Source organism: Athene noctua, chromosome 6, assembly GCF_965140245.1.
Source record: "Athene noctua chromosome 6, bAthNoc1.hap1.1, whole genome shotgun sequence".
Taxonomy (NCBI): Eukaryota; Metazoa; Chordata; class Aves; order Strigiformes; family Strigidae; genus Athene; species Athene noctua.
The window spans coordinates 32,938,181-32,955,661 of NC_134042.1; the positions used below are offsets into that span (position 1 = coordinate 32,938,181).

Here is a 17,481-nt window from a genome sequence, read left to right on the forward strand (position 1 = left end):
GTCCAGGATGTCAGTTCTGCTGCCCCCCTCTCCTGGCCTCTCTAAGAATAGAAAACTCTATTATTTCATATCTGCTGCCGTGATGACCTGGAAAATATAACTAGCTCTATAGAATTTCTCACCTCTTTTTAAAGATGAACCCTTAATTTTAGGGAAAAAAAAAAAAAAAAAAACCAAAAACCCCCAACAAATCAATACATTTGAAACTAAATTCCAAAGAATATTAAAGAAGCCTCATTTAAACTTTAAAAGTACAGCACTGTGTTTCCATACCTAGAAACAGACCTTCAGGTGAATCTCAGATGACCTTAGTACTCAGCAGTTTTGCATGACTGGCCCTCAAACACATTTTAATTTCCTTAACTAAATTGAAAAAATAAAAAAAATAATACATGTATATATAAAGAAGCAAAACACATATTGAGTGCTGTAAAAGAAAAATTATCAACAGTACAAATCCTAATGCATATAGATTTTGAGATATTTGTTAATGAGGAATGTTTGGCTATTCAGAGCATCAGAAAAACTCTTCCAACCTAATTAAGCTAATGCCAAGCATATTTATCAGGATTCACAATGGAAAAACTATCAGCTTTCTTACTGGAGAAAACCAAGACCCATTTACAGAAGCATTCTGCACAAATAAAGGGGTTTCAATTGCTTTATTTGTCCATTTAGAATGATTAGTATTTATAATCAACAATATAAATCCATCCCTCAGTGACGACCTGACAGCTTGTTATTGCCAAACATATTACAGCCTGCTGAAGGATGAAGAATTACAACCATATAAAGATGAATAACACTATATCAGCATTAAATCACTTACTCTGTTCATAACAGTTTAATCCTCTAACATTATAAATTAAGATTAGAAAAAAAAAAAAATCAACGTTTCCAGTGATAAAATACATTGTGTTTAGTACACAATATAACAGTACAGTTTATTACACTAGTGCATTAAAAGGTAAAAAACTTGGACAGCTCCTGTGGAATAACTGCATCATTGCTGCTCTCTTACACGACAGCTAAAATAAGTTTATTCTGAGAACTACTTCTCCTATACTCATATTACCTGAATATGAGGACCTAAACTTAGATTCCTTCACATCGGCAGTTACTAGTGACAACCCTTCTGAAATCAAGCAAGTAATGAACAGATTTGCATCCATACTTCAACCATCAAATGAAACTGAAGTGGAAAAATTGCTTTCATTTTTCATGCAGTTAAGTAAATAATTACTTAATATTTGGAAGCATTCTACAACGGTTTTAAAGTTTAGTGGTTTGGACCATTTTTCAAGGTTACTAGCAATGTATGAAACTTGCACATATAATTGATTCATAAGCAGTCAATAGCAGTGTCAGTATAACAGCTAAAAGATAAAAAAATTTTACTTTCTAGAGACAGAATTTTGAGATCTTTTCTCCAAAAGCTAATTTGGAAAATAACCTTTATAAAAATTTTCAGTAATGATTCATATTACATTAACTCTATATTAGATGACAACTTCAAAGACTGAAGTTAATACTGGAATCACACCTCAAAATAAAGTGGACCAGAATAATAATCTGTATAAATTCAAGTATACTGCAAATTTGTTTCTCAATATATTGCCTGCTACAGCTATTAGTGCCCAGTTAAGTCTGTGGAACTAGTTGCCTGTCAATTAAACAGGATGTGAATGTAAAACGTTGACTGACACAAGAGGCATATTTTGTTATGGCAATAGACATCATCTTCATTCAAACTTACCAAGAACAAACAAGAAAAATTCAGAAGCCAACTGAATTTGGAATGTGTGTGATGGAAATCCTATTTGGTACCTCATTATATTCTCAATTTTTTTTTTTTTTTTTTTTTTTTTTTTGTAGCACAGTAACTTGGGGAAAAAAAAAAACAAAACACAGCAAAACCAATGAAGCAACAACAAAACAGAATTCCTCCTTTCCCAAGGATCTGAAATTCCCTCTAACTTTACTCTGTGATGTCTAGGAAAAGTTTAAAAACAGACACTACTGGGTCAGTATCACTGCCTGGCACACTAAACAATTCTGTCTTCATCCACCTGCTGTCACTTATCTTATGAATTCATAAGGGCAAAGACAGTTATATAAACCAAAATTCAAATAAGGATGTGATAGTATCCATATCTCCTCTGTGCTACAGTAATGTAATAAGCTAAATAACATTTTTATTCTTTTAATTATTTTTTGCTCTAAACTTTAGATCCATCAAAAGTGCAAGATGGTCACCCAAGGTTCTAGGAACAAAAGGCCAGTTTTTCCACATGACCTGACACAAAAACACTTGCCAGCATCCATGATGCAGCGTTTTTATTCATTGCACCATGCAAAATACCCCACAAGGCTATCACTAGCAAACTTCAAGTTATGGTATCTTTTCATCCATTTCAATCCTTCTCTTAGAAAGAGGAGGTAGTTTAGAAGTAAGGCACATCCTGCACTGCCTGATCAGCCATAAGGCACATTTCCGTACCCCTGAAAATATGATCTATTTTAGGGCTGGCATTGAAAGTTGGAAAAAGTAATCAGGAACAAGTGCATTTGATTGAGTACTGTAATGTCTAGCCTCAGACTGTAGCAGAAAAATAGACAAAACTTTTTTTTTTAACTACAGGAAAACTAGGTACTTCATCCAAATGAAATCTGAGAATGACAGACCTACAAAAGTATGGGGCACTGGCTCAGTAAGGCTTACTGGCATTTAATTATTTCTATCAGAGTGAAAGGAATGGACACAATCACATAAGTGTTAAAAATGCAGCTTGAGATGCCTCTGTCTTCTGTTAACTTCTGAAGTTATCTTAGAGGTGAGCTGGGAAGTTAAAATGTTGCTATGAAAAGAGATATAAATCCATTATTTTATTTTCATCATTACCTTGAACTAAAATTTACCCCCAAAAATTGAAGAGCAAAAATCCCATAGCAACCAGGGGATAAATTCACAGCCATGTCAATACTTACTAAAATAAACCTTTAACAAATAATAATGACAGAATTCAGATTCCTTGCCAGCAGATCAATCTCAGCATAGCATCAAATTGTCCTCAAAGTTTGAACTGGCTCTTATTCGAAGTAATATGAGAATTGGGTACTCCCAACACAAAAGCCACCTCAGCTAGCTTCAACATGAAAATTGTCAAACTGTGCAAACTCAAATGAGCGAGTTCCAATAGCAGCCCAGCCGTTACTTGGTTCAGAAATGGTGACATTCTCCCAGAGTGGATAACCATTTAACAGTCCTGAGGTAGAAGTGCCCTGTCAAAAAAAAAACCCAGAAAAGTTAGCTTTGTAAAATCCAGTGATTGTGCTGACACTGAGCCTGCTCACATGGGAAAGAGACAAGGCAGAAAGATGTCAAGTCAACTTTCAACTATAATTCACACATTTCCATGCAGAGATGCTTCTAAATATTGCACAGAATCCGCCAGTGCCTATCAGCTCTGTGAAACAGATCTAATGCCTTTATAGCAAATATATAAAAGGCTCATCTTCCTCTAACTCACAGCTTTGCAAACTCAGTGTAGAATCTGAAAGGTAAACTGGTTTTCCTCTTCTACTTGTATCAGGCTCCATCAAACAGCCCAACTGTCTAAAGGGGATACAATACACCTGGGACTGATTCTGAAAAATTAGGCAAAAGTCAAAAGGAAAGACAGATGCATTTTAGTCATTAAGCTGAGAGAAAGTGGGAACAACAGAACTTTAAAATATCATGTTGCCATTAAAATTAAAAACAGTTTCAGGAAAAGTTACAATTTGTCTTGCCAGTGTTCCACTAAACAGTATTTAGAAAAAAAAAAAAAAACAAACTTCCATTTACTTATATTTCTTAATCTGAAAGAGAATTACAGACACAGGTAAAAGCAAAGAATGCCTTTCAAGGAGGAGTCAGCAGGATAATTCTTTAAAGAGAGCTCTGCACTTCTGTCATGACATCAAATGCATGTTTGGTACAAAATACTTTAACAGCACAGATGGAAGTCTGTAGCATCATCACTTTAAAATTACCACCACCGTTCTGTATTTTAAACTATTTATGTTAATCTTCAGCACCCCACTGAGATTAGCAAATGTCTTGCCCAATTTACAGATGGTAATCCCTGTCATAAGTGTGGGTGAACAAAAGCAAAACTAAACTACAAACATTCCAGTGAATGCCTCAGGTACCAGTGTCCCTTTGTCTCCCAATGTGAAAGCACAAAAAACCTGCCAGCTTCTAATACTCACTGACATTTTAGGATGAAGGAAAGACTCAGTACATAACTTCAAAAGGGAGTTTCCTTCAGTAGATGATCATGCCAGATAGGATTCAAGCTTCCTCACATTTCAGGCTACATTGCAGTTGTAAAAGCTACATTAGGCAAAAGGACTTTCAGCAGAGGGACTTAAAACCTTTTAGTTACTTGCACCAATGTCACACCCAGCTAAGTGCACAGGTATATATGAAGTAGAGTTTAGTAGTTTACTGACAGTCTTCAGAACAGGAAGTCAGGCCATGATCTTTTCACTAGATTAAACAAAAGATGTGCCTCTCTAGCCCTCCTATCTACAGTTTTCAACTCATCTTTCCAGTTATTTTCTATACACTCTCCAGTTTCTCAAGATCTCTAAAAATACAGGCAGCAGAACTTGGTACGGTATTTTAATATTTAAAATAAACAGATATTATTTTTTAGGTAGGGCAAACTAATGTAAGTAGCCAATAGTATAGCATAGTTTTGTCTAAAACATTTAGAACTGGAAGTTTCATAACTGGTTTTCTAGCTTTTTGCCCGTGTCCTTACCTGAATGTTGAGAGTAAGTGTGTGCCACGCATTATCCCGAACACCAGAAAGTCCTTTCATTAGTATTTCTTCTCCAGCTGCAAAACATGCTTAAGGTTAGAAAAGTGTTACTTCACCCCTTTGCTGAGACTGATAGATACCAAGCCAGCAAAAGGAAAATACTACTTATTTTTCAGAAGCATTCAGGACTGTCATCTTACCAATTTCAACTGCAGCATAGAAGGCTTAACACGCAAACCTGGACTCTACATTATCAGTGCACTCTCCTGCCTTGCCAGAACTGTTTTTCCAGTGCAATCTCCAATGTTCTTAAGAATTTGGACTGAGATAAGGATTCCCTCTATTGAGAGTATGGGTTTATAAAGTGTGACAGTAGCTATTGCTCTGCTTGCTTCATAATCTCCTTGTTTGTATTAGAACTTTAAATCAGAGGATTTGAGTTGCCACATCATCATGTTGCTTAGTTCTAGTCAAAATTGAAGATAAGCAAGAATTGGGTGTGACTGACACCTGGATGGAAGACCTGGAAAAAAAATTAAGTGCTACAAGTAGAATCTTCAATTATTCAGTAGACAGTTTTAGCTGCAAGTTAATTTAACATTCAGGCTCCCTTCTGGAAAAATATAGAGACCACTGAAAATAGCTGTACAGAAAAAAATTATCATCTTGTGCAATAGTCTGAAATAATGAGGTGGTTAATCAAAATACTCTCATTTCATCTAGGAAAAATTATTTTTGACAGCCTGAGAAACTAATTGGGTAATACTGTTATGTCTTATTAAAAATAAGTACTGGAGTCAATCCTAAACATGAATATGTTTTTCCATACAGCTCAAATTAAGTTGCTGTGCAGTTAGCCATTGTGAAGTTTCCCCAGGGAGCACCAGAATGTTAAGAGAAGATAATGTAAAGCCTTCTTTATGCTATCCATACATGGTAAAAAAGAAAAAAACAAACAAACAAAACCAAACAAAAAACCCCACAGCAGAAAAAAGTAACAAATGAGAAACTACAGCTACCAAATAGAAGAGACTATTTTTAAGGTCCAGTACAGTGTAAAATGAGTCGTTACAAGCTGTCTTCATATCAGATATACTGTAGATCTAGAAGTTTCACTTGACTTGTCAGAAAACATGAAAGTTTTAATTTATACTCATGAAGTGAGAGGAAATGCATTTAAACAACAAAATCTGCCACTATTTCAAAGCAACTTAAAAAGAATTTTTAGCTATTGATGAAGTATTATGACATACACTTCTATGTGCCTGTCAAACACTCTGTAGATGAACACATACGAAAGTTAGCCTCACAAGCAGAACATACTCTCACTCCACTGAGCTAAACTGCGTAACAGAATGCATAATTTGTGGAAACAGTAAGCCACTCATCACCATCACCTAAGCCAGATGTACGCACACTGACTTGCACTGCTCAACAAGACAGGCCACTGCATTTCAAGCAAGATTTTCTTTTTAGGTGTAGTGAAAGAATACAGATCGAGACTTTCTGTAATTAATACTGTAACAGAGTATTTATGAAAAGCAAAATAATTTACATTTGCTAGTGTAAAATGTTTTATCAGCAGGGAAAAAAAAAAAAAGTAGTCCAGCCAGCAGCCTTCAGATGCTCTCTTCACATATAAATTCATATATATGAATTTCACATATAAAATGTGGCCATCATTAAACCACAATGGATTACATTCATTGTGATAACAACCGAATTACAAAATCTGAATGTTAGTTATTTTTACCAAAGCTATCACAATTACATGTCCATGTGTCAGCATCCACTTTAGCAAAGAGCTGCTTACCTAGGTCACCAGTGACTCTGTAGGTGCCATCTGCAAAAACCCAGAAGAAAACTCCCTTGGTACGTCGAACATATATCCCACCATTGTCGACTCTTCCTGCAATAAACACACCTCCATCATGTTGTTTTTCTATGTAGATGTCACAAGTGACCGTCATGTTTACCCTGTAAAAGAAGTATAGTGTTTTAACAAGCAAGGCATTGATTTTTTTTGAGGCGGCAGTAGGTAGAAGAATATTCCCTATATAGTACAGAACATTTTTGAAGAAAGATTTAGCAATCCTAATTGTGAGATATGAGATACACAGGACTTGTCAGACTGGTTGCTTCCTACCTGCGAGTCTGAAGATTTTCTTGTAAAGAGCAATTCTTCTCAGAAACCAACCACAAAATAAATTGTATTGTGAGCAACTTTCAATTAATTACTTAAAAAACCCAAACCCCCCAAAAGACTCACACCAAAGGTTTGCATCTTTACAGAAGGTCTGCAAAGTGAAAAATTGCTTTTAGATAACTATACCAAGTTCAAAATTCAAGGTCATAGCACCACATCTCCTAAAGTTCATCTTTGTTGCGGTCAGCAGCTTGATGTCCAAGAGTAGAGCAAGGAGGAGTGGCATTCCTCAGGAGTCAGTACTGGGACTGGTGCTGTTTAACATCTTTGTCAGTGACATGGACAGTGGGACTGAGTGCACCCTCAGCAAGTTTGATGACAACACCCAGCTGTGTGGTACAGTCAACACGCCAGAGGGAAGGGATGTGCCATCCGGAGGGACCTGGACAGGCTGGAGAGGTGGGCCTGTGCAAACCTCATGAAGTTCAACAAGGCCAAGTGCAAGGTCCTGCACATGGGTCGAGGCAATCCCAAGCACAAATACAGGCTGGGGAATGAGTGGATTGGGAGCAGCACTGAGAAGAAGGACTTGGGGCACTAGTGGATGGAAAACTGACTGTGAGCCAGCAATGTGTGCTCACAGGCCAGAAAGCCAACCATGTCCTGAGCTGAACCAAAAAACACACAACCAGCAAATTGAGGGAGGGGATTCTGCCCCTCTACTCTGCTCTCATGAGACCCCACCTGGAGTACCAGGTCCAGCTCCGGGGCCCACAACATAAGCAGGACAAGGACCTGTTGGGGTGAGTCCAGAGGAGGCCATGAAGATGATCAGGGTGCTGGAACACCTTCCTTGTGAGGACAGGCTGAAAGAGTTGGGGTCATTCAGCCTGGAGGAGGTCTCCAGGGTGACCTTACAGCAGCCTTCCAGTACTTAAGCAGGGCCTCCAGAAAAGGTGGGAAAGGACTCTTTATCAGTGAGTGTAGTGATGGGATGAGGGGTAACAGTTTGAAACTGAAAGAGGGAAGATTTAGATTAGATATAAGGAAGAAATTCTTTACTGTGAGGGTGATGAGACACTGGAAGAGCTTGTCCTGAGAACTTGTGGATGCCCCCTCCCTGGAAGTGTTCCAGGCCAGGTTGGACGGGGCTTTAAGCTACCTGGTCTAGTGGAAGGTGTCCCTGCCCATGGCTGGAGGGTTGGAAGTACAAGATCTTTAAGGTGCCTTCCGACCCAAACCATTCTATGATTCGATGATTTCTCTAGGATTTTTAATGCAGGCAAAGTCTTAAGCAATCCAGATCTCTTGCCCAAAAGTCAAAACAAACTTTTTTAAACAAAACATTCAAATACATTGAAATTATTTCATTTTCCTGAGGTGATACTTCAGCTCAACAGTAGAGCACTATGTTATACATATAATGAGAGCTGTAAAGGAGAATAAAGCAAAAGGAATACCAGAACAGTTAAATGGCATCCAAATAGTTTACACAACTTCCCCTGTTTTGAAGTCGCATTACAAGCCTCTTAACAATAGAAATTAAAAGCATTCTTTACCTCTCTTAAAGTACATTCAAATCAAAAAATCTACATGCCAAGTCTGAAATGACTTGCAATATTGATACAGCCACAAGGTTGTATATTTAGGAAGTTTCTAATTATCCATAATTACTTACAGAATGTGAAAATCTCTCTATGACATCAGCTCAGCAACTCTTCTCCCCACCTCTTACATAATAGTAGGAAAGACCTGATATTTCATTCTAATATAATGCTATTAGAAGTAACAGATTGTGGGATATTCATTACACAAACAAGATGTTTTTCTTCCTTCCATATGTATTAAACAAGAGACTCCAGATCTTAAGCCATAATAAAGCAATTGGAAGCAATGTAGAATGAGTTAAATAGTAATATTCTCAGGATAGAGCTAGGTTCAATAAAACTATGAGAGCAAAACATGAACAAATTCATTAGAAGAAACAAAAAGCTTTCACAAGCACGAGACTAAAACCCAAACTAAAAAATCCCGAAGTTTAATCATACTAAATTGCCATTGATGAAGTCAAATATCATTCCACAGAGAAATTCAACATAAGATTGGTTCAGTATTTCAATAGCATATACTATTGATGTTTAAAACATCTTCCTAGGACAAAATGAGCCTTAAACTGGGGATAAAGAAAATAAATCAGAGGGCCTAAAATTGAAGACTACTATGAAAAGTTACAGATCAGTAACTTGAATAATCAGCTGAATATTCAGGAAGCAAGCTTGGTTCTGAAAACAAGATGAAAATTGAGGAAAAAAAATAGAACCAAAATGAAATAATAGGAAGTTTTTAGGAATCTCAGTACTGTAATTTAAGAATATATCCTGTGTAGCTGTCATAGAGATCACTGAATATGTTCTACTCAATGAGCAAAAGTTGATTATAGGGGGAATACGAGACTTTGCTTAACAGAAGGCTGCGAAAGAAAATGTCGGGTAACTGAAGAACAATCTCCAACCACAAGATGGTGGTATTATTCCAAGTTTCAGAGCAAAGTGATTCAATCACTTGTCCAGGCCAGAAATTAGAAGTATGAAGAATGTTCTGAAGTAGTACTTGAGGGATCAATGATCTAATCAATGTGAAAAAAAAAACCTGGCAGTATGGCTAGTTTAAAGAATATATCAAAAGAATTTAAGGTAGACTTCCAAATAGAAGAAAGTTTTAAGTATAAAGTTTATTATTACTTACTACTACTAAACCAATTAGTTTACAGGCTCTTTCCCAAATGCTTTTTAATTTTAAATAAATATTATGCTACAATATGCTCCTTGATTCCAAATTATCATCATTATAGCTCCTAGAAAGAATTGCAACCATAACCATACTCTTGTCAAATCAGTAAATCTCAGCTATGTTTACCCAGAAATAAAACTCTTTTAAGTAGCAGTTGAATCAGTTCCACACAGTTCTAGGAACTGCTCAGAAGATGGCAGTCTGCAACAAATATAACTGAATTAACTCCCAGTCTATCTCATTGATATGAGATTGATCAAATTACTAACAATCAAGCAAGACAACTCACAACTAAGTAATTTAAACTGAAGGAATTTTTTTGACCCATTAAAAAATGTATTGAAACTCAGTGCACATTTTGAATTAGGATTTTGACTTGGTCTTTCTAGTACACCAAGTCAAATCCATTATTCTGAAAAAAACACCAAATATGCCCAGCATGACATCAGGAAAAAAATTTCCAAGATAGTACAGCAGTAGGCTAAGGTACCAAGAAGCTGTGGTAGACTCTCCATCCTTGGGTGTTTTTAAGACTCATTTAGACAAAGACATAGTTGATCTCCTACAACTGGCATTAGCCCTGAACAGGTCCCAGTGACTTTTGGAAGTCCCTTTAAGTCATCATTTCTACATGTCTGCAGAGCGTCTGAATGCAAAAACTCAGTTCAAGAGAAATGAAGCTTAAAACAGATTAACTGATTGTAACTTACACAAGTAAGGAAGACATTTCCCCAGATATTACTAGAAAATAGTATTTACAAACCACTGAAAATTTCCTATGAGACTGATGGTCTGGTCTGCATCAGATGCCCAAGTGATGGGTCGCTGAACCACCACCTGACGGAGCGTGAACACATGATCTCCTGGGTCAGAAGCATTTATGAAGTATTCAAATACACCTGTCTGATCTGCAAAATTCGGGGCTTCACTGAAAGGTGGATTACCTATTTGGAAAACAAAATACATATCAATACCAAAACATTATTTTTTTTCTGTGTACTCTTGTTTTCAGAAATTTCCTCTGAAAATATTCTCCAGAATTTCTACTTGCTCTATCAAAGCAGTCTCCAAAACTGAAGTTTTGAGAGTTGGAAGGTCAGTTTAGTTGGTTTGGGTTTTAAGCAGACCCCGATTTTTACAAACACATGAAAAAGTAAAATAACCTTCTTCCTTATCTTCTTTCTAAAACCTAGTTTGCTACAGTTATGAGCCATCATTTGCATCAAAAATTAAAACTGTTAGAGACCACCCAATTAAGACACAGAATTAAATACACCTCATTTCAAGTGAGATATAGAGGTGTAAGTTGTTGGAGAAGCAGGTATAAATAAACAAAAATAAAACACACAAACTATTTCATGTCACTTAGAGGACTCATAACATATTTGTTATTGCCTTTCCACATTAAAACTCTATCTCTGTGTGAATCAAGCTTTTGGATAAAAGAATTCTGACTTACGAATATTGAAATCATCTTTGTAATTTGAAGGAAAGGGCTGAGGTGGTGGAGGCTCTGGGTAACCACATTTCTGCCCTGTCTTGAGTGTGGTTAAAGTGTAGACTTCATTCATATTTAGATCTAAAGAAAAACTTCCCTTCCACACCTGGAATTAAAGAAAGCTCAAGCTGCAAAAATAGAACAACTAAATAACAAAATACCCAAGTTCCTGAATTAAAGGAAATCCTCTGAAGTCCTGATTTAAGGCAAAAAAAAAACGTCGTCTTGCCTCAGCATTTACCATCTCCAAGCAAATGGAAAACGTCTTTCCCTCAAACTCGTTATTACCTCCAGGTAAGCTTGTATACAGCTAGTAGCCAAATGGAACTAATAAAACATGCCCTAATTATACAGTTCAGGCATGAAAGTCCAGGAGTTCCAGCAAAGGGAGAAGAAACACTTGCAATTGCAGAGAGACTAATTAAAACTGTTCAACTTACCTTTACAGGATGGAGTTGCTGGAAAAGACTAGAGTTTCCGGATTCAAAACCAAGTCTAGAATGCCACACTTGAAGGGTTTTCACCATATACTGCAATGAAACACAATATAAAATAAAATTTAAAAACAAACAAAACCCCACCCAAAAAAACATTTAGTATTCATCTTGAGAAATATCAGTCCTTTAAGGGTGTCTAATTTTATATTTTTTAGAGCTGTTGATCACATTAAAGGCCACCACTCTAGTTAGCCATTACATATGGCTTATCTTTTCATAGTCATTGTCTTAACATGTAGTAATGTTGCTTATAAAGACAGAAGCATTGCAATCACACATGCAATCTTTAGCTTCTCTATTAGCAACAGTGGTATCCCTTCAATACAAGCTCTCTGCCTAGGAGCAATGAGACCTGATAATTTTGCTTTAATAACACCTTTAGTTTAGTTGCTGGTTCTCTGATACTCATTTTTGAGCAAAGTACTTCGCTTATAGATCTCCAAATTTCTGTGATGCTATGGCGTATCAACTACATTAGTTACAGATTTTAATCAACCTCTATATTTTTTTTTAGTTACTCAGACAAACAACAAAGTTACTCAGACAAACCTAGAGTTTGGTTTGGATAAATTATCTGATACTTCCTCCAAAGGGAGCTGTACATCAAAGGTGACATTCAGCTACTTTTCCCAAGCAAACAATTTACTGCCAAAAGTATTGTCCAAACTATCTCCTCCTAAATGAAAGGAAACTAATGCCACCAAAAATCAAACGCCAGATAAGTAAATGCTTCCAGCTTCTGAGAAGCAATCACCAAAATCAACTATCAAAGATTCACTCCAGTTAACACTGTCAAAGTATTGTTCACATTTCAGAACAGAATTCAGTTTAGTGAGATTAAAAAAAAAAAAAAAATTAAAACTGGGAGATTCTCAGAATATCTCTTCAGAGGATGGAATAACATAACCTACAGTATACAATCAACAGCAGTTACTCCCCCGGAAAAGAGCTGATAACAACTAGAAAGGTCGTGGCCACTCTGGCTGGTCAAACAATGTCAGCACTTCAGAGCCTTGGAATAAATTCTAAAATCCATCTGTATTTCTGCTCTGGGAAATCTCTTCTTCAATATACAGTGATTAGACTAGGAAGTAGTAATTTATTACTTTAGTTATGACATTACAACTTATGGTAAAAGCAGTGCTAGAATACTTAAAACTTTGTCAGGTGCGTAACAGCCTCTAATATTGGAGGTAAAGAACTCCAATTTCTTGCTAACCTGTGATATTGTTTTACATGTATTGATTATACATAGCAATTCACTTTACAAGGTTGACCAAATATATTCAAGATCTACTTACAAATGACCCTTTGAGGTTGAAAGTTGCTCTCTGAGGTGTCACACTGAAATGAGGTAGTGGAGGCCTGATACACTGAGAACGATTATGTGTCTGAAGAAAAAAAATAAATGTAATGGAAGGAACGTATATTACTGGAATGTATCATTTGGCAATGTTCATGAAAAACATATAGCATAAATCATAATTTTAAAAGTAACATAGGATCAGTTTGCAATTATTTATTTTATCTTAATGAAAACTGCAATTACACTAGCTTAATAATTTTATTTTGAACACTGCTTAAGAAAAGCACATGATTTCATTTCCCCCCAGAGCATGTCATCAAAACCAATGTGATATTAAGATGACATACACATTGGCCTCCAGGAAGATTCAACTTGCTATTCAAAGTTTAGATAGAAAAAAAGACCTCTAGTGCTCTCATTAATAACTACAAGCATCAAAGAACATATTCACAGATTTTGAACTACATAAATCAAAACAGGTCCTTCATAACAAAACATTTCCTTTATCTTTTCTAGTTCATCAGAATCACTGATGGACATACCATAGTTTCAATGATAATGGTAAGGTTTCCTAGGCCATCTGTCAGAGCTACAAAACTGCCACCTCCTTCTAAGTGTCCATCCACTTGCAAGTATGACCAGCCTGGCTGAGTAAATTGCGTTGTGTGTGCTGAAACAAGAGAGCACAAAAGTCAGAAGAAAATAATTAAGTCTTAGAAAAAAATAATACCATTTGTAGTCTGAATTAAATTTCTCTCTCATACATGCTCACACAACAAAAACTTAATTTTGGGAAGAAAATGGAACTTCCATAACAAATTCTAGTTATATAGGAAAGATTAAAGAATTATACTAAAGCACAATTAAAAACATCAGCACTGTGGCAGATGAAACAGTTAAAATGATAGTGATTATTTACACAGGAAGAAAAACCTGTTACACCACTATATAAATCAATCATGGTACGTGCAATATGAATATTCATCACAGTTTAGGTTTTCCCAAATCTCTTTTTTTTTTCCTCCTTTTTTTTTTAAAAAAAAATAAACACTTGAGCCACAGAAAGCATAGATGGGCATCTCCATGAGGAGTAACTAAATATGTAAGGTATTCAAATATATAAGAGAGAATACCAAAAAAGAATACAACCTAGACCATGAAAATCCTGAGCAACATGGAAACAGGAACAACTGCTCAGTTGTTCTGAACTGTTCATATGACAGCATGGCCTTTTTTTTTTTTTTTAATGCTTTTACATATGTAAGTAACTAGCAGAAGAACAGAAATAAAGGCATTTGCCTTGTTCCTTCTTTATGGCATTGCATATGCTACTTGCTCTACTGATCTGTGGAAAAGACAGTGAAATATTACAGAAGGGCTTTCAAGTAGCCAGTGAATCCATGTGTCCATAGACACCATGTGAACATACTCCCCTTTCCCCAAGGACAAGGAAATGCTGACTTACACAAGCCAAGAAACTCAAGCAGGACAAGAACACAAAGTTTGTTCCATTTTCTCAAACTGAGAGATATCAAATGTCTATTTAAGAATTTAAAAAAAGAGGGAAAGGAACTAGGAAAGCACACTAATCTTTATGGGCACTTCAGATCAAAATATTTTAATAACACCTATAAAAGGCAGTAGTTTATTCATTTCTATTGTATCTAACGGTCAGGTATTAAGATTTCCCTTGCTATTAGATCTTTCTGCTTTCTATTGAAAGAAGCTTTGGTTTTTTCCCCTTCTTCTTTAAAGTATTGGCAACACCTTCCATAAAACTACTTTGATTTGGTACAAAAAATAATACACATAAAAAACACTAAATAAGGCCTCAGAAAATACAGTTATGCTCTGTGTTAGATCACAAACTTTTAACTGCAAACTTTTTACCTGTAATCCAGATAGGAGCTTCTACTTTGTAGTGACCACTCCATGGCTCTTGAGCTGTCATTAATCCACATCGACCAAAGGGCAACTCTTCATAATAACTAGCCACCAAGTTCCATGCAATGGTTCTGCAAGAAAACCAGGTTTGTTTGCTCCATTCATATGGATAGTATTAGATTAATTTAGTACAAGAATTTATTCTTCTTTTCTCCAGCATACAATGAAAAGAAGTTTAAGGGAAAAAGAATTTAAAATTATTCCAGCTAAAGGAGAAAAACAATACACCAGAGGAAAATAAACCAAATCAACTTTCAACGTTGAGAACTTCTTAGAAAATTGATGATACCTTCTCTGACTATATCACCATAAAAAGCTGCACATTAAAGGAAAAGCGTACTGAGGGTTAAAGACTCCATTTGTTGGGAGTTTCTTCCTGTTTTAAAGGGGAAAAAAAAATTAAGCTATCAGTGCTTACAGCTTTGTGTTGGGATGCTAGCATTTTTCTGTTCATTGGTTGGTTGTTGGTGGTAGGTTTTTTTGGGGAGAGGGGGTTTGGGGAGCAGTTAAGTACCACTAATAAAAAATAATCCTTCCTTTATCTATAGAAATAGCAAACAGAAAGCAATTATAATCAGCCATCCTGAAAGAGTTGTTGTCATTTTAAGAAGCTGTCAGGATACTAACAAGGTTAATTATTTCAGATCTTTTGATTTGGTCTTCACAGTAAATCTTCTGCTAGGACTTTAAACTTAAGACCTGTGTGCCATAAGTATGCAAATACAGCTTAATAAGGCAGTTATGTAGAAAGCAAAAGCTTGCATGCTGTTCTATTTTGTATAGGTGAGTGCAAAAGGCTTCATATTTTAACGTCACTGCCCTCAAGTTATCACACAATATATGTATTTCAGAAGAGATCCTGAAATCCTACAAAAGTTGCTCATAAAATAAACTCCTGAGCTGTAAACTTAACTTGCTCACTTTAAATTTCTTCTTCAGAGTTTCAAGCCTAGAAAAGGAATGCAGGGAATTCAAGTTCAGGGGAAATTAGCTCATCAGAAAAAAAACCCTGCCTTTCGTCAGGAAGACTGTTTCCAATATAAAAGCCAAGATAACTTCAATATTGGATACATGGACTTGGAACTATTCCACAATAATTCCTGAACACAATACATAGATCTGGCTGTCAGGTTGCTAATCAAAAGGAACATATATAAATACAAAGGGGTTGTAAAAAAAGAAAAAAAATAAAAGGAAAACAAAGACTCCAAAGTAAGATATTGAAGCATATGAGAAGGAAGAGGCAACTGGAATGGCCAGGAATTCACACAGGAAATATTCACCTGTTAGAAAATTTCAGCTTGCAGAGAAGGAGACAGAAGATTCAAAGAAACCAGGTGACTCAAGAAACTTCCCTTTACAAGCATCCAAGTGCTTTGTGCTGTGCTCCATTTGTAGCATTTCAGACAAAAAACATTTCTCTTCATTGTTCCAAACTAAGTTACATACAAACTAAAAGCTTTGAACAATTTTGCTTACATCCTGATGACTACATTTCCTTTAATCAGACTTTGTTTTTTTTACATTAGTAGCTGTTGCTACATCTAAGTATGTTTTCTATTCTGCTCTAAAACTGCAAGCTCTGTAACTTCCCAATAAATAGAACAGCTTTCTTCCAGATTTCAGTTTGGAAAGAATACGTGCAGGAAACAGGAAACATATCAAAAGACTACAGCAAGTTTTAGAATGGACTCCAAGAAAGAAGTTGCATGGAAAAACTAGATAACAACATCCATACCTACTATTAACTGAAGACAAACCACCCGATAAAGACCCTAATAAAAATGCAGATAAAATAGTTTCCTCCAATATTTTCCTCCAATGTTTTTCATGTTGTTAGTTCTTCTTACGAACATTCTCTTTTTAACAGATATCATCAAAGTCAAAGGCATCTGAACTCAGCTGCACAAGCCACTGGAAACTGGAATAGTAAGTCAAGAATACATTAAGACTTGTGCGAGTTCTACCCCAGAAATAGGTAAGGACAGTAGATTTCATACTTTACTATGCTTGAATTGAAACTGACAGTGGAGAGTTTAACTACTATCTTACCATAGCAGATGGATGTGTTATATAGTACTTTTACAACAATTCTTACATATGAAGTTGTGAAAGTGAGCAACAGTGTGCAACACTTACGAGGTCATGTTTCCATTCACGTAGTTTTGGTTCAGGATCCGAGCCCAGCAGCCTGCACCTACTTCATCATTGAAAGTACTGTAATCTTCCGAAGACCACAGTTTCTTCTTAGTTAATAAGGCATTTGGCACTGTTTTTGTTCCAGGATAGTGAGCCCTACACAGTATTTTAAAAAGAAAGAGCACTTATCACAAAAAGAAAAATAAATTCTGGAAGTACACACAGCAGCAATGATTCCCCTCCTCCAAATGAAAAATGAAAACAAACTTTCTTTGGAATAATACTAATGGAATAGAAGAAAATGGAATAAGAGCATGCTATAATATTCTGTAGGTTATTGTATTTGCATC

At 35.9% G+C, this 17,481-nt stretch overlaps 1 protein-coding gene across 4 annotated transcripts in view; it reads right to left on the reverse strand.

The window, feature by feature from the left end:
- Positions 1–644: 644 nt before the first annotated feature.
- Positions 645–17,481, reverse strand: part of GALC (galactosylceramidase) — a 41,024-nt gene continuing 24,187 nt past the window's right edge. For 3 of the 4 annotated variants that reach the window (XM_074910069.1, XM_074910065.1, XM_074910067.1), the window contains exons 8-17: positions 17,132–17,287; positions 14,939–15,063; positions 13,591–13,718; positions 13,044–13,133; positions 11,686–11,775; positions 11,207–11,351; positions 10,511–10,691; positions 6,625–6,788; positions 4,812–4,888; positions 645–3,282 (exon numbers count right to left, since the gene is read on the reverse strand). In XM_074910069.1, coding sequence (XP_074766170.1) covers positions 3,139–3,282; positions 4,812–4,888; positions 6,625–6,788; positions 10,511–10,691; positions 11,207–11,351; positions 11,686–11,775; positions 13,044–13,133; positions 13,591–13,718; positions 14,939–15,063; positions 17,132–17,287 — 1,300 coding nt within the window. In that variant the 3' untranslated portion in view covers positions 645–3,138. The remainder of the gene's footprint in view (positions 3,283–4,811; positions 4,889–6,624; positions 6,789–10,510; positions 10,692–11,206; positions 11,352–11,685; positions 11,776–13,043; positions 13,134–13,590; positions 13,719–14,938; positions 15,064–17,131; positions 17,288–17,481) is intronic. The other variant, XM_074910068.1, reaches the window with a different exon arrangement.